Genomic DNA, 17,806 nt, shown 5'->3' on the forward strand with positions numbered 1-17,806 from the left:
TTGTTTAGAGTGCAGCCATGCAAAATTGAATCAGTGAAATGTCTCAGGTTACAAAAAAAATTACCTCTCCCCTCAAAATGTCTGTCTTTATTTTTCACTTACACAATGTAGAGCATTGGCACAACAAAGGGGATCGAATCTCTGATGTAGCAAAAACAATCGGGATGGGATAGGAATCTCTTCAACTGACTGTTCACTGGGGGAGCCATAATACGGTATTGCAACTGCAGGCAAACCTGCAGCCAGTCAAGCTACTCTTAGCCTGTTGCTGTACGGTCAGTCTTGGGGGAGTCTTCCTGCCTCAGTTCTCTTTCAGACTTTATTATTCTCAGCCATGCATTGGACAGTGATTTGCCTTGTTTCAGCCGTCACGAAACAGGTACTAACTGTGGCATTTTTAGATTCCAGAATTTGACAACTTATACCTGGACATGAACGGTATTATACATCAGTGTTCACATCCCAATGATGATGATGTTCACTTCAGAATCTCGGAAGATAAGATTTTTGCTGATATTTTTCACTATTTGGAAGTACTGTTTCGCATTATTAAACCAAGGAAGGTTTTCTTCATGGCAGTTGATGGAGTAGCTCCAAGAGCAAAAATGAATCAGCAGCGTGGGAGACGCTTTAGGTGAGAATATTTGTTCGTGCTCTGTCTTGAAGATAGTAAATATTAAAACAAACAAACATGGAGTTAAATGTGTGCAGTGAAATGTAAAATAAATTCTGAGTATTCATGCCATTGACAGTGGATACAATTTTTAGCTAAATGAAGGTAACTGCCTATAAAATGTTAATTCTTAAAATCATGATTCAAAAAAAGGAAGTTTGCTCATTACACTAGATTTTTTTTCTCTGTGTATGAGTTTTGGGAGATTTGATTTTTTTTTCTATGAAATTTTCTATGCAGTAAATGTGTAGTGGTGCTCTGAGGATGTCCTTGGTAGCTCAGTACCTTTAGCATTCTTTGACATTTGTGAATGCTATTTCTAAATAGACCTTTTTTGGTCACTATAACTAAATGCTCTTTGACAGTGATAGAAGGAAAAGAGAAGTTCCAAAGAAAAAAATGAAATAGGATTGAGAGAAGGACAACAATTTTTAAACTGTATAGGAGAAGAGTACGGTAAACCATTTTAAGACACTGGTGGTTTTTTTCTTGTTCAAAAGGTCTTCATAGAATCCTTGACCAAGAAAGGCTGGGATGATTTTGTCTTTCTCCATTGCTGATGGAGAGAAGTTGTTAGATCTGGGTGGTATTCCAAAGTTTCTGCTTTGTTTAACCTCGTTACCAAGTTGTATGCACTTTATTGGTCTGGAATAGCATTTTCAAATATTCCAAATATTCCCATTGTTTCAGCGTTCATCTGCTTTCATTGTGATCAGTCACTGAATGATTTTCTTGAGTATCTAAATATTAACAGTATCTGAGTAATGACAGGTTATCATCATTACTGGAAAAAAAGGAGCTATTTTTGAGTCTTTCAGTTGCACCAGAGACAAGGTAAACTGTTCTTAGGTGTTAAATTTCCTCTTTTTTTAATACTCTTCAAAAAAACAACCATATGTATTTTGTGGGGAAAACTGTACTTAGGGTATTACCATTTGAATAAGTCAATTTCTTCCCTCCTCCACCCTACCCCTCTTTGTTTTAGGTCAGCAAAAGATGCAGAGGACAAAATAAAAAAGGCATTAGAAAAGGGAGAAACTCTTCCTACAGAAGCCAGATTTGACTCTAACTGTATTACACCAGGTAAGATAATCTGCCAATTAATTCCAAAGCATAGATGTAAAAATAAACACTTACATTTTAATTATTTTCTCATCCAGTAGCTTTTTTTTTTTTTTTTTTAATTAGGGGGCAGAATTTATAAAGGTTTCAAGTAATTGGGAATGCAGGTCTGAATAACTTCTAATAGTCTCACTCTAGAAATTTTTTAAATTACAATGGAAAAAATGAAACCTCATTTAAAAAAAAAAAAAAACTATATCCTTTATCTCTGGCCAAAGTTATTTTTCTTGCTGTTTTCCACTAATACCTATGATATGTAAATGCAGTTTTGAATGACTAGTGAAATGTTTTGTATGTAACTTCTAGATTTCTGTTTTCAGGAACTGAATTCATGGCCAGATTGCATGAACATCTTAAATATTTTGTAAATATGAAGATTTCCACAGACAAATCCTGGCAAAGAGTAACAGTCTACTTATCAGGCCACGAGGTCATTGTATTTTGTTAATCATTTATTTAAAATAAATTCTTATTTTATAGCAAAATGCTTACTGATGAATTTTGGTTTTGTATGCAGACTCCAGGGGAAGGAGAACATAAAATTATGGAGTTCATCAGATCAGAAAAAGCAAAGCCCCATCATGATCCGAACACAAGGCACTGTCTCTATGGTTTAGATGCTGACTTGGTATGTGGAGTTAATACAAACAACAAATGTCTATAAATGTGTTGTTCCTTCAGATGTCTTTGACGTATTGTAAGTGCATAGAGTACTAAAATGTTATTAAACAAGCACACATTTTTTTATTCCTGCAAGTTCTTGAATTTGTAAAGAAACAGAACAAACAGCAAAATTTCTTGATATTTCTCATATCTTGAATAACAGTTTTAAAATGGCATAAAACCCTTCTAATATCTCTTTGTAACAGATTATGCTGGGATTAGCAAGTCATGAAGCACACTTTGCACTCTTAAGAGAAGAAGTCAGATTTGGTGGTAAAAAATCTCAAAGGTGAACTGATTTTAACCATCTTATTCCATATATGATAAAATGAGATTCAAAAGATACAGGGTCATCAAAACAATTTTTTTATTGATTGCATATTTAATTATAAAGTCATAGTTTACTGTTTGTTAGAAAAATTATGAATTTAGAGAAACCAACTTGTTAATGCATATGAATTATATAACAAGGGAAAATGTATGTTGTCAGGGCAGCTGGTAAAAATCCTTAGCACTTTGGTGTGTTGTGTTCTTGCTTCATACTCTGAATGGAGCAGCCCAGGCTGAGCTGACATTGTTTCCATAATTATCTTATAAATTAAAAAAAACAATCTCTGCATACATCTCTGAGGTTTTGTTCATGTAAGCAAATTACTAGAATAATTGCTAAAAATAAAGTATCTTAAAGTGGCTGGCTGGATGCTCCTATTCTGGGTTTGCCTAGTTGAACTAACCTGTAGGTTATCGTCAGTCAGAATAAAGCATTTTATTCCAGAAGTGTGCGTGCACATGGAGCTATTCTGAAGTAATAGAAATATTTGTTTAAAACAGTTACTTTGGCTAGTTTCCTTCTTTGATGCACCTTAGGCCTGCTTTTGGTGGACAAAATGGTAGCAGTGGGAGATAGACAGAAAGACAAAGAAATAATCTTCTCTTCTACATAAAGGCTCTTGGATAATATGGTGATAAGTCATATAACTGTTTAGATAAATACATCACTCTTGCTAATGCATCAATATTTTCATTGCCAAGGACATATGATAAACATTACAAATAAGTATTAGTTTCATTGTCTTCCACAGTCATTTTTCACTAACGCTGCTGAAGCCTGTCACGTTTTGTTGATGATGTTGACATGTAATGCTAAAACTTAGGTTTTAAGAATGTTAAAACTGAGATTTTAAAAGAACATAGATCACATTAATATTCTTTTACTAAAAGAATAGAGGGAAAAGGACATTTTCCTTTAAAGACAGCCTTTCGATGGGTTAATTGAATAAAATATGAAATGAAAAGGCAAGATCTCCTAGTAGCATTTTTTTTTCTTCAAGCATTGCTTTGTGTATGTCCTGTTTTGTATCTGGAGAAAATTGCTCATTACAGGAATTTACTCTATAACTTATTAAAAGCCTGTCAAATGCAGTTCTCCATTACCTTCTGTCAATATTGTGATTTTATGAGTATTTTATTGATGGAAATTTTGAAAATATTAAAAATATGTACAAATTGATATCTGTTTCTCAGCAACTTACTGGTTGAGAGAAGTTCTTTGTTTTGGATCAGAATTTTCAGGTCCAATGAAATGAAAAGTAAAGGGCTAAAGAAAAAGCCTTACAGGATCAATCTGGACTTTCCAGAATTCTTTAATATTAATTTTAACATTACATTTAAAGTGACTGAATTGGGTCTGATGTTCCACACAGCCAAGTGTAGCTCAGGCTTGGCTTAGTACTCTTCATATAGATTTGGTTTTCACCCACATTATCTTCAGAGAGCTTTGGACAAGGTGCAGGGTGTATAAGTGTATGCACACACAGTTGCTTAGGCTGGCTTGTCCTTGGAGGTGGTCTTAGCTAGTTATAATATCTACAAGTTGCAATAGTCCTTCCCAATTTAAAATATATCAAAGTCTTTAGCTTGCTAATCTTAATATCCTTTTGGCTAGGTATTAGCTAATTTTAGCGAAGAGAAGGAAAAAAGAATATATATTGATTTACTTATGCCAGAGCCTAATAGTATGTTTGTCATTTTTGCACTGTAATACCATGTTTTGAAGACACTGAATTATGCATTTGGAGCATAGTTTCAAATTGAGCATATTCTTTTTTTAAAGCAGAATTTCAAATGACTGAGAATTTCAATGCATATATAACCTAGCCACAAATCTGTGTGCTCTGTATGTACTCAGACTAGTTCTACAGTATCAGAAAAAGTATATTGATTCTGGTACAAGCTAGGTGAGGTTGTCCCTTGTTTTGGACAATGGCATAATGACTTAGCAACTAGTTACGGCAGCACGGAACTCGGCAAAGCTGCTGAGCTTTCTGTAAGCTAGCTATTTTCCCTGCAGTGCTGTCCCAAGTGCTGCTTAGAGGATTCTAAGGGAAAATTTTATAGACTCAAAAAATTAATCATAAAATAGATGCAAACGTTGTTTATACATTGTCTTCTGAAAAAATATAATCCTAGTATAATTACTTGTTTTTAGATAACTTTGAACTTATTAAATACTCATGTTGAAAGTGTTTATAAATAATTGACTTAATACTTTGAATAATTTACAGAGCATGTGCACCAGAGGAAACCACATTTCACTTACTACACTTATCACTAATGAGAGAATATATTGATTACGAATTTTCACCAGTAAAAGTAAGTTCTAATGGAACTGTGAGTGAAAAATGTGTGAAAGCTTTGTATGTAAACTTGATGATTAAAATGTCCTTTTTTTTTTCCCCCCCCCCAGGACAAAATTTCCTTTGAATATGATATTGAAAGGATAATAGATGATTGGATCTTAATGGGTTTCCTTGTAGGCAATGATTTTATCCCTCATCTACCTCATTTACATATTAATCATGATGCACTGCCGCTACTTTATAGAACCTATATGGCTATCTTGCCAGAACTCGGAGGTAAGTAGGAGTAAAAAAATGACTAAGGAGAAATATAGCTATAGAGCAGGCTAAGATTAAGTGGAAAGGTTAAATTTAAGCACCATCTTACTAATATTACAATAATGTTTGATAATCCTTGCTGAAGTATAGTTTTAATCAAAAGCTAGTTTTTTCTTTTTTAGTCTTCAACTCTCTCCATGACTATTTGCATTTTTAAAATGCTGTTCTTTACTGCCGTTTTTTTCAATAATAATGAAACAGAACCAGATAAAGAATGGGAAAGAACAAAAGCATCACTGAGCTTAGCTCTGTGGTCTCATACACTTCTAATAGAGCCTCTGAAGGGTATCAGATCTTGTCATTTACCACAGGATTACTGTGCAACACACCATTGTTAGTAGTAGTTAGACTTGAATGTAGTTAAAAACAAACTGCTTTTGCTTTTTTCTAGAGTGGTTCTCACAAAATAAGCGTATCTTCAAGCACTGTTTGTTCAGTATGCTGGTTGAGAAAGTGAAGGTGAATATGCACGCTTCTGCGATGTGTAGAAGTGTTGCATTTTCTTTCTGTTAAGAGAATCAATTTAGTATGGTCGCATGTCATATACTAAGATAGTTTTTAGAGGACACCGGGTGGGTAGTTGATGAAGAATAACAACATGTATGTAGAATTAAAATATAAAGAGCTGTAGTCTCTTGGTTTTATTCAGAGAGGGACCTCACAGGAGTGTGAAAACCAACATGTAGACAGGATTTTTTTCTTTTTCTTGTTAAAATATTATGAAGGGGTTTGGCAGGAACAATAAATTCAGTTGTGGAAGGTAGAAACATTAGCACTCCTGCAGTTATTGATTTTCATTGTGTTAGAAAATTTAGTACTGTAATACCTTCTTTAGACAGCTGGCAAGATTGCATTGTAATATTTATACGGTTTCTAAATTGCAATTTTAAGCCTTATTTAGATTTTAATTTAAAAAAAAAAACTTTATTTTCCCAATAGGTTACATAAATGAAAACGGGCATCTGAACTTAAAACGCTTTGAGAAGTATCTCACAAGATTGTCAGATGTGAGTAACTTGGTAGTTGCACTGTGTAGAAAGGTATAGTCCCTTATACATAAACTCCATGATGCAGTTCTAATGAACTGCTAAATGACCATGTTTACAGGTGGTACCATCAGCTGTTTTATCTTGGGATCCAATCAGTTGTCACCCGATCTTATAAGAGGGGAAAAAAGCCTGAGTATTTTGCATTATGTGTTAACCGGCACTGAGTGAGGATTCATGGTAGAATCATAGTCCTCATTTTCCATTGACTAATGAGCAGCAATACTGAGCAAAGTGTTCTACAGACAACATTATTCTTTGTTTCCCCTGCTTGACTGAATTTTAACTTTTTAATTTCTTGTGGGTGGAAGGTGTGTTTGTAGATCTTGGAGTGCAATATTTTTTGCAAGTTTTTTATGGAGATTGCTGGTAGAAAGCAGTGAAGTATTAGAATCTCTCAGAGATGGGCAGCAGCATTCTTCATGAACCGATACTAACTGGCATTCAGGAGGCAATCCTGTTAAGTGCTCTGCAGTAATCCATCCTAGAGATGAGAGATGGTGTAGGTCAATGCCACAGCCATTTGCCAAACTTCAAAGGAGAATATTTATCTGCTTCTACCTGAGAATCTTAAGACAGGGCTGATCTATTAGTGTTAGGTATGTTGCACAAGACTATATTACTCCGACCCTATATAGCTCTATTGTTTGCAGAATTGATAGTGAAGGTTGAAAGTTATTAATGCTTTTTGTTACCTGTTGCTACCTAACTGAAAGAAAATAGGACTTGGGTATATGTTATATGTTGCCAAGAAAAAAGACTGATCATGTTAATCTGTTAGATTAGTTGTAGCTCTGGGGCAAAACATTTGTGTACTAGTGGCTCTGGATGTAATCTAATGCACTTACTAAAAAATGTTGTTAATTTAACGGTCTAAATTCAATTGTCCCTCAAGTATTTCTGAATTAACTTTAGTCTTTCTGTGCAGTTTGATCGTGAACACTTCAGTGAAGTCTTTGTAGACTTAAAGTGGTTTGAAAGTAAAGTAGGCAATAAATACCTCAACGAGGCAGCTGGTATTGCAGCAGAAGAAGCCAGAAACAATAAACAAAGGAAACATAAGGTTAGTGTGTTACGTGTTTAGTTCTGGAAATAAGAATGTTGTTATTTCTAGCAAATCAATCATTTGCCTGCTATAGTAATTTAAATGTCATACAAGTTGAATGGCATAAGTAACATTTGAGGAATCACCTGTATGCATTGCTGGTCATGAGTGATGAAATGGTTAAGTCAAGGTCAAGTTCTCGCCTTTTTTTTAAATCTTGTAAATCCATAACTTAACCCTTTTTTGACAACTCGCCTGTACCTCAACAGCCACAAAGCTTACTTCTAGGTGAATTGTAGTTAAATTTGCTAAGCTTTAAAATTTTATTTCTCAATGTAGAGCCTGCTGGAAGTTTCTTAAATATCTCAGTTACACTGAGTGATCATTTGTACACATTGATGAATCCATAGTCTTGGTACTGGCCAACTCTTTGGCAATGAATAGATAAACAGCAATTTGATGGATGTGAGCTGTATCAGATCTGTCATCAAACTTGCAATTCTGTACATAACTAAGCAATGGGCAACAGCATCTTTCTCAGAGAAATCCTTTCTCTGTTTTTTGTCTCTGCCACACTGTCATGTTTTTTGTTTTTTTGTTGTTTTTTCCTGCTGCATATTTGCTGTCCTTCAATATATGCCTTGCAGTGGTAGTGTTTTTCATTGATAGAGACTGTAGCAGTAGGAAATTCCTTCAAGTTTAATCTGTCATCACATATCATTGTCCTGTTCTTTAGTGCAGTTTGAGATTTGTAAGAGCAAGACGTTAGCTTTTCCTATGATAAGATGTGCTATATTCTGTTTTGTTTTCTTACTTGCCACAGAAGTTTGGAGTAGTTGTATAGTATTAGCTAGCCATCTTGACTGATTCTTTGAGTGGCAGTGACAGTCAGGAACTTGCCTATCTCAGGTACAGGGGAAGAGGGCCTATTTAATGACTCCTGCTTATTGAAAGCTGCTCAGAGTGCTGTACACAAAAGAGTGTGTAGCATAAGAATGAAGTGAATATTTTGCCTGTATGAGTCCGTAAAACATTCCTTCTGCCCTTATTTCCCACAAAAGCGATTTGAACTCTGTTAATCTGGTGATTAAAAAAATAAATAAATAAATAAAACCCAAAGGCAGTTGGGATTTTATTTGAGACTGCTCTTTCATCTGATGTGTATGGATAGAATCATTTTCTTAAGGGAAGGAAATGTAGTTTTTTAGGAGATAATATTAAATAATAATTAGATATATGCATCTTGATTGCAGTCTTTTGAGTTGCAGATTATAGGACTATGAATTAGGTATGTGCGTATTTATCCTGTATTTTTACTTCATCTCAAATATTCATTTAATAGGCTCAGGAAAATTCTATATGTTTGGCTGCTTTAGAAAAAAATGAAGATGAAGTTGTGACCTTAAAAAGTAAGTGCAAATTATCCCATATGTATATAACAAAAACTTGTTAATTTATATATAGATTTGGAAGATCTGTAAGTATTTCAGATCAGAGACAGCCTTAATCTAAATGAAATGGTTGGGTAGCCAGCTATTGGGAAATGGAAGTGCACATCCCTGGCTTCTGGTAAGAGGGTGTGGGGCTAAAGCCTTTGAAGTGCTTCTTACCTGCCCAGCATTTCCATGCCTAAATTAAAGGAGTGAATGAGTAAATCTTAAACAACGTTGTTGGTTTTTTTTAATTATTTGCCTAGGCATTTTGCTATATGGATTGGGATAAATGAACAGATTTGCTGGTTTAGAGTTTTGTATGATTTTAGGGGTGTTGATTGTGTTTTTAAGCACACTCCACTTGTAAGAAGTATCTTTTGTTCATATAGTGAAGTGGGATGTCACAGACATATAAATATTTTTCAGTGATACAAGACAATGTCGTTTAAAAAAATTAATTTTTAATTTTAAATGTTTTAAAATTATTTTCTGACAAATTATGTTCTCTTAATCTTCTTATAAATAGGCTACAGAAAGGGTTGCCTATCTTTATTTAAAATGAAAAAATTCCAGACTTTCTCCAGTTAAAGTTTCAGTTTGATTGTTTTGTGTTACTTTCTGTACAAGGAAAGAACAAGCACTTTAACTGAATTGAGGAATAAAGTTAAAGCATCAAATAAAAACTAAATGTCTTGAAACTTTATTATAGTAGAGAAGTTAATGCTAAGCCAGTTTTTCATGGCTTCTTTTCTAGATGTGTTGGAAGATGAACCAGAAGATGATGATCTTTTTGAAACTGAGTTTAGGCAATACAAGAGAACTTACTACATGACTAAGATGGGTGTAGAAGTAGTTTCTGAGTAAGTCTATGCTGAATTACTTTTTTTTTTTAAACACCGAAGACAAGTCTTTCCATATGTGTAACATAAGTCAGAATATTCATCCATGCTGAAGGCAGAAGAGAACTCTTGGCAGTGGACTGTAGCTGTGATGCTTCTGGCTGATGCAAGAAGAGATATAAGTCAGGATTTCATAACAAGTATTTAAGGGCCAGAGAGAAAGAGTCCATTAATATTGAATGGTCTAGAAAGCTTGTGTTTGTTAGATTCCCAGAATGCTCTACCTACATTCCTATGTACAAAGAGGCAAGTAATTTTTATATGCTATTGAAAATAGGAAAAACTAATACTTATCCTCTCTTTTTTGTTTAAGTGACTTCTTGGCTGATCAAGCTGAATGTTATGTCCAGGCAATACAGTGGATTTTGCACTATTATTACCATGGAGTTCAGTCATGGAGCTGGTAAGAAAAATGCAAAAATCACCTTTTATGTTGGGAACATTTAACGTAGTTCTGCTTATTTCTGATCTGTAAACGCTGCAGTACTGTGGTTAACTCAAATAACTTAGCAGTTTTTCTTCCGTAGGTATTATCCTTATCATTATGCACCTTATCTGTCAGATATTCGCAGCATCAGTGAACTCAAAATCAAATTTGAACTGGGAAAACCTTTCATGCCATTTGAACAGCTTCTTGCTGTACTTCCAGCAGCTAGCAAAGATTTGTTACCTAAATGTTACCAGGTAGGGTTTGGAATTAAAGTACATTCATCTATCATTTTCTGGTTTTATTGTTTGCTTTATTTTGAAGTAATTCCTTTTTTGATATTTTTACGTGTCCTCTTAGTTATAGTCTACCTCTAAATTTAGGTGTATGGTTAAATACTTCTACTTCTTACTGTCCTTCATACATTGTAAAGTAAGTTAATAAATACAAAATTTTGAACTCCCTAAGTAATTTCTGAACAGAACAGTTAAACAGTAGATGTTTAATTCCTCTTCAGGTTTGAGTTGGCTTTAGTATCAAACTTCCTCTATCTCTTCCTGGAATTAGTGTTAAATTGTCTATGAAATTTTTTGATGCCTTTATTGTGTTTTCCTAGCATTTGATGATTAGTCAAGACTCTCCTATTATAGAATATTATCCGCCAGATTTTAAAACTGACCTAAACGGAAAACAGCAGGAATGGGAAGCTGTAGTATTAATCCCATTTATTGATGAGGTGAGTTCTTTTAACATTTGCTATCTATAAAAACTTGCAAACAAAACTCCTGCCAGTCTTCTTATTTTATCTACAATTAGAGTTGCAATTAGATGGAAGGTTCAATTAACACTTGATAAGACCATGGAAAAACATAAATGTTTGTTGCCTGGAAACTGAAGGCTAGGTTAAGTTACCACAAGTGGACGTAGCTTTAATTGGGAAAAGTTTTGAGTAAGGAATATGGGCTTTCTTTTTGTCGTTTGTTCTTGGTTTTAATCCGATAATAGTTTTAGACTTTCTGAGGAAAAAATTTCCTATTCCTAAAAACATACAAAAATACAGTGTCTGTAAGTAAGATTTAAACTCTTTAAAAAATCTACTTACAGAAAATCATCTCTTCACCTGGGCGGAAGACCTCAAGTGCAAATTGGACTCTAGAATGTCCAAGACAGGAATAAAATAAACACATTCTCCTCTTGCAGATGGGCTAACAATTGTCATACATATTTATCAAGCTAAATTTGAGTGCATCAAAGAGAGTGGATGAAAATAAAAGTGCAGATTTGATATTAAAATATGTACAGGTGGTGTGTGCCTATTGATTGTTTCCATAGTTCACAGTGAAAGGTTGATGGCACTTAGTCCTCACAGAAAAGAGGAGAGTTATTTGAATGACCAGTAGGTGCTTGAAACTTTTTCAATTGTTATTTTGCAGAATAGAAGAGAATTTTATGGTAGCCTCTAGCACCTTTTTAATATTTCTTTGTATGTTAAATGTAAAAGGCAAAATATGACTAGCACTTTAGAAGCATTTTCAAAAATGTAATCTTTATCCTCCAAAGCTCTTCCATTGCAATTGTCTGGCTTTCCTGCTAGTGGGACATGAGGAAGGGGAGGCTGCACTTAGACAATGATCACATTAACCAGAAAAGTTCAGGTATCCACCTTCCTAGAACAGAAGTTTTTGTGCACATTTTTGTTGCTGGTTTCACTTGTGTTGATTTCCTTTAAATTTAGAAACGACTGCTGCAAGCCATGGAATCATGTAATAAGTGCCTAAAGGAAGAGGAGAAACGAAGAAATACTCACAGTGCTTGCTTAATGTACTGGTATGACAAAGATACAGAGTTCAAGTACATGTCACCGTGGCCAGAAAAATTCCCTGCAATAGAAAGGTGTCGTTCCAGGTAATACTGTTATAACTATTTTAGAGTAGACTAAAGATAGTTAGAATACTTGGTCTAGCATTTTAGCCAAAGCTTGTATATGCAGATATATACACTGGAAAATTTTGAACATTACATTAAATATTATTTGTTGTGGACAGCACAGTAAAACTAGTTGTCTCATTTCTTCAAGCTTCACTTTGCAAAGCAGATGAACTGAAGTTATGTCAGCAAGAGCACTTGAGAAAGTTATTAAACTACATATGACATGGAAGGTGAAAGACTGGTATAAATACCCGATGGTAGTGGCGATTCATCAGCACACTAATTCCAGACCATATGTAAACCATTGTCAATGTTTGGATCAAGATCCAATGCAGAGAGTTAAACACAAATGTTTTGTTCATTGTCCTCTCACTGAAAGCAGCCAGCTTTATTTAACACTGACTGAGGTATCAAGACTAAATGGAAATAAAACATTAATAGTAGACAAAATGGTGGAGGAATGACTGTTGCAAGAAAACACTTGGTGAAGAATGAACAGCTATAAAGATGATCGATGCCGTGTGTAGCTATTGCTAGTTTAGAACTTGAATATAACAATGAATTAAAATAGCAAGATTGTGACATACTTTAGCTTAAAGTTAAGTTTTGTCTTATTTGTAAGCAATTGCGTCTTTGCAGAAATAGCATGAGTTTCATAATCCTTTATGCAGGATTTTACACAAATGGCTCAAATTAATTGCCACCCTGTAGGAAAGTCAAAGGGTATGTCAGTTTGTTAAAGTCCAAAAGTGCTTTCTAGAGCCAAAGGTGAATTTGTATGAGTAAAGTTTTTATAATTTATTTTTTAGGTATAAAACAATTCCTTTGGATGCCTGGCATGTAGAAATAACCCACAATAAAATAACTAAAATCAACAAGAGTGCATTATATTTCTGTGGATTTCCTACTTTAAAGCACATTAAACATAAGGTAAATGATTTCTCTGGTCTGACATTTTCATTTGTATTTAATAGATTATTGCATAAGATTTCAAGCAAGTTTTATGTACTTTTTTTTTTTTGTACCCAGTTCTATCTTAAGAAAAGTGGCGTACAGGTGTTTCAGCAAAGCAGCCATGGAGAAAATATGATGTTAGAAATCATAGCTGATGAGAATTCAGAAGAACAGGTAAGTGCTTGGCTTTTAAAAAATATGCTTGTCATAAAAAAGACGAAATTTGTTAAATAGTCACATTTGATATTTTGGTTCTTTATCTTCTTGGTAATGCATTATGAGAGAAAAATATTTAGAGTAATACTGAAAAGTTTCAAAAAATTCAAAAATCCAGCAAGCATTTCTTAAAGAAAATCTCCTGTACAGATTAAATAATTCAAATGAGTGTCTCCAGATTTTTGTAAAATTTGTTTAACTAGTAATGCTTGGATTTCAAAATGAGCTTTAGGTATAAGTATGTAAAATTTAATTAATTTTGTCAATGCCACTTATAAGGTAGATGCGTTTACCTCTTATTTCATAAGGTGAAATACAGTTGTATGCCCAAGAATGAGTGAACGAATGAATTGCTGGAGTAGGAGCTCTGGAGCTCTTGGCTCCTAACCCAAAGTTTAGACTGTTAGGTCAGAGTGTTCTCGACATATATTTGAAAAATATCAACTGCATTAGTTCACTCTGGAAAGCTTTTATTGATTGTTGTGGTCAATAGTAACCAATAAATTTCATTAGAATTAAAATGATAAATTTGCATTTAGGATATTCTGGAATTCTGGGAATGTGCTGCAAGGTTTGAATTTGTCCTCACTTCAAAATAGTCAGTCTCCTCCGCAGAGTCTGTGGCATTTCTGAGCTGTAGCAATCGGCTGTTTTCATGTAAGGAGTTAGTGAGACTCAGTTCTTACTGATAGTTGAAAACGGTACAAGGGCAAGGAAGCAGAGCCTCTGTATTTGGTCTAGCTGAGTATATAGGTGTATTTTTTCATCAACAAAGCAGACTTATACCTTCAGTTAAATGAAACAGTCTGATAGAGGAGTTAGGGGAAAGAGTTGAGGCAGAGACACTAAGAAGCAAAAAGATTTTTTTCAGAATCCTGTAAAAGTTCAGCACTATTTCATAGTCAAAAATGTCAGGTAGCAAAAGACAAATGCAGGAAAAGAAATGGAAGGAAAAAAAAAAAGATGGGGGAGAAACATGGAATGGAGAGGGGAGGAAAACAAGGACAGAGAAAGGTGAATATTTAAGATACGTGGAAAAGAGAATTAAATAAGCTAAAATAATAGATTAAAAAGTAGTTCAAATTCACTGGAAAAAGAACATAATGCAAGACCAAAATTGCATATGCTAGGAAGGGTAAAAACAGTGCTGGACATAAGTGCTGCTGCTTTATTGCAGTAAGATACAAAAGTAAAAATCTATAATACAAAATATTTTAGCAATCTCAAAGTACATTGTCAGTTTGAGTATTGTTGTTCCCAGAGACACAATAGTTCCAAGTGATTTAGCAAAAGACACATAGGAAGCATAATCCAGAAATGGAAACACAGATCTTAAAACTAACATACTGTGCGAGAAGTAAAAAGGCTCACCTGAAGTATGATACTCCATCCTAAAAAGTGAAATACAGTTTTCTTGATCATTTCTAATCAGAGATTATATGTAAAAGATATCAAAATAAAATTCAATAAGCTAAAATTGTTTTTTTATTCTGCAAGAAATGCTATTCTTTAATTAGAATAATTTTTACTGCAAATACACAGTTCAAAAAAAAATTTTAAATCATTTTAATATGTTAAAAAATTAGTAACTTTTGTTTTTTTCAGACTGTAGAAAATGTTGCCAGTTTGGTACTTGGAAAGCTTGTTTTTGTTAACTGGCCACACCTCGAAGAAGCCAGAGTTGTTGCTGTGTCAGATGGAGAAACTAAGTAAGAGAGATTTCATAGATGATTGGTTGTTTTATTGAATACAAAGCTTCTGTCCAGCCTTAGGGATTTGTTTGTTTCAAGCCCACATTAACAACAAATGGGACCAGATGCATCAAAAGCTGCTTGGTGGCAGAAACTTTGTTTAGCATTGGTTTGAGGTTTGAGTGTGTAGGAAAAGCGCAGCCCCCCAGTATTTTGCTCTAGGTGCAGAAGTTTGGGAGAGCACATTCTTATTTTGAGGACATAAAAGTACACGTGAAATCCACACAGAATAACGTGAAGGAGAACATTTCTCTAGAATTTTCCTTTCAACACATGCACTGGTATTTTTTATAAAAATCACACAGCATGGTCTGTTGTGAAGGGGGTAGAGTAATCTGTGCTACAAGTATTCCATGTCTTAGAGTAATTTCTAACTGCTGTCTAGATTAATCCTATTTGGGTAAATTCATACCTGTTAAAATATTCTCAAGGTTTTATTTGGAAGAACCACATGGAACACAGAAGCTTTACATGGGAAATGCAGTGCCCCCAACTAAAGTGGCATATGTTGGAGATAAGGAACAAAATGTATGGTTAAAAGAAGTTCAAGGAGTTTCAGAACAGTAAGTAACTTTGAAAATCAAAGTGTAACTTTGCATTTTATAGCTTAGCTGTGTTTGGTTGTTGTATTATAGACGTTAATTAGCAGACAAGAGTTTCTGCATATATGATGATAAAGGCTAATGAGTCTACTGGAATAAAAGAACATCTGTTGAAATTTCAAAATTTGTAGAGTTAGTCACTTAGTGTTTAAAATTAGGTGATGTTATGAAAGAATTCTCAAATGAATGAGTTACAATATTTACTCTCCCAGTCAATTTTCTCATTCTGGGCTTAGTAATTCTCAGTTGTAGGTAGTGTATAATGGAGTTATACAATATCAAGGCACAACTTTAATAGCTTACTGTTGTTAAATTTGATTATAGTTCACACTTTTAGAGTGTGGACACTTGGAGAACTCAACTGAGTTACAGTACCTTGACATGTTATTATCTGTCAGTTGAATTAAATGTCTTAATTACCTTTAATCCTCTCCACTGTTAAGGTAAAATGTGTTTAAATTAATACACTTAACTACATAGCGATGGCCATGCGCCAATAGGTAAGCAATTGGTTAAGCCATTTTTCTGGCCGTTTTTTTTAAATAAAAATCAGGGACAAGCTATTAGAATCCCTTTGTTAAGAGTAATTGTTTTTAATTTAAATAAATCAATTTGACCTTGTTGGTTTGTATATTGTAATCAAACTAAATGTTCTATTTTGTGTTCAGTTACCAGAGAAGAAAAGGAATAATTATTCATGAAACATCAGTAGTTGTGTATGCTCAGTTACTCACGGGTAATAGATATCAACTAAACCAAAATGGTGAAGTTTATTTGGAGAAGCAGTGGTCAAAACAAGTTCTTCCTTTTGTTTACCAAACTGTTGTCAAGGTAAATATACAAGTTCAGTATCTTCTTGCACGTAGCTCCTTATTCCATTAAGAGGAAAAAGAACAAATGCTCCTTTAATGCAAAAGAATGAAACAAAAATGAATAAGCATCTTAAATTTGTGTGTCATTTTTTTTATAACAAAAATATGAAGTGCCTCTTTGTTTAAAAAGGAATTTTGGGTGGCAAAGTTTTTGTCACAGAAGTTGGGATCCTATTGCATAGTTTAGAGATCTTGCTGAAAAAAATGGTTTATATCTTTTTTTTTACTGATATTTTGAATGAAGTACAATAGTTGTGCTATACCGGGTAGCATAGTTGCTTTTGTAACTTAGTTTGTAGTAGAGCCTGAACTTCACTGCCTTCAAAGAACCATTTCAGATTTGAAGAGAATACTTTTAAAATGTTTTAGAATAAGCACTTATTTATGTGAACTTTTTAATGATTCTGCTGGAACTGACAGGTATTTAACTTTAACAGTATGAATTTTGTCATTTTCATGTAGGATATCAAAGCCTTTGACTCTCGTTTTTCAAACATCAAAACTTTGGATGACTTGTTTCCTCCTGGGAGTACCGCCTTTATGCTGGGATCTCCTTACTATGGCTGCATGGGAGAAGTTAGTTCCAAGATTTCTTTTTCCCCCTAGACTTCTTTATTTTCAAGCCTAAAATGATCAAAGGTACTATGTGGCAGTATTGGTCACTACATTTTGCTAGCTTCCTTGGTGGTTTAGTCAGTGTAGGGATTCTGCGTTCCCTGGCTCTGTTGCTGGCATAACAGGATAAAGATTGCATAGCTTGAATGCAGAATTATTTTTAGTAATTATTTGGGATAATTTTTAATATGTAGAGAGCCCATTTTTGGACAATTTTCAGTCAAGGATTCCTTTAATTTAATGCTGTTTGGCTGGCTCTGTAAGGAAGCAGTGTGTGGGTCAAGGAAGGCAGTTGAATGTCAAAGCATCTTTGTGCATACTGCAGCAAAATTGTTACTAAAGTAGACTTCAGGGTGTAGTCTTCCTGCCTTTTTTTTTTTTTAAGAGCTATTTAACGTGTTTTGTTTCTCTCCGAGGTTCAAGATTCACGCGATGTGATCACAGAAGGTAGAATTCGCGTGGTTTTCAACATTCCATGTGAACCCCAGCTTGATCCCTTAATACAGAACCAGCATGTAAGTGCTTCTAATTTTGTAGTATAAGCTTAAATGTGGTGTCAAATGTACTCTGTAATGGTAAATGTCTTTAAGGGATGTTTCAAT

At 34.1% G+C, this 17,806-nt stretch overlaps 1 protein-coding gene across 6 annotated transcripts in view; it reads left to right on the forward strand.

Annotated features, from left to right (window-relative positions):
• The window catches only part of XRN1 (5'-3' exoribonuclease 1), a 42,881-nt gene that overhangs the window by 3,769 nt on the left and 21,306 nt on the right, over positions 1-17,806 (forward strand). For 5 of the 6 annotated variants that reach the window (XR_010885034.1, XM_067301863.1, XM_067301862.1 and 2 more), the window contains exons 1-17: positions 5,039-5,110; positions 5,205-5,373; positions 6,355-6,422; positions 7,390-7,524; positions 8,849-8,915; positions 9,694-9,799; positions 10,152-10,241; positions 10,366-10,522; positions 10,882-11,001; positions 12,001-12,170; positions 13,004-13,124; positions 13,224-13,322; positions 14,970-15,073; positions 15,547-15,678; positions 16,386-16,548; positions 17,052-17,165; positions 17,621-17,719. Coding sequence is in view for 5 of the 6 variants with exons in the window: in XM_067301863.1 (XP_067157964.1) it covers positions 5,072-5,110; positions 5,205-5,373; positions 6,355-6,422; positions 7,390-7,524; positions 8,849-8,915; positions 9,694-9,799; positions 10,152-10,241; positions 10,366-10,522; positions 10,882-11,001; positions 12,001-12,170; positions 13,004-13,124; positions 13,224-13,322; positions 14,970-15,073; positions 15,547-15,678; positions 16,386-16,548; positions 17,052-17,165; positions 17,621-17,719 (1,953 nt within the window). In the remaining variant the exon portion in view is untranslated. Of the gene's footprint in view, positions 1-401; positions 635-1,658; positions 1,757-2,115; positions 2,226-2,312; positions 2,424-2,664; positions 2,748-5,022; positions 5,111-5,204; positions 5,374-6,354; positions 6,423-7,389; positions 7,525-8,848; positions 8,916-9,693; positions 9,800-10,151; positions 10,242-10,365; positions 10,523-10,881; positions 11,002-12,000; positions 12,171-13,003; positions 13,125-13,223; positions 13,323-14,969; positions 15,074-15,546; positions 15,679-16,385; positions 16,549-17,051; positions 17,166-17,620; positions 17,720-17,806 lie in introns of those variants that run through there. The other variant, XM_067301865.1, reaches the window with a different exon arrangement.

This window comes from Apteryx mantelli, chromosome 9, assembly GCF_036417845.1.
Source record: "Apteryx mantelli isolate bAptMan1 chromosome 9, bAptMan1.hap1, whole genome shotgun sequence".
Taxonomy (NCBI): Eukaryota; Metazoa; Chordata; class Aves; order Apterygiformes; family Apterygidae; genus Apteryx; species Apteryx mantelli.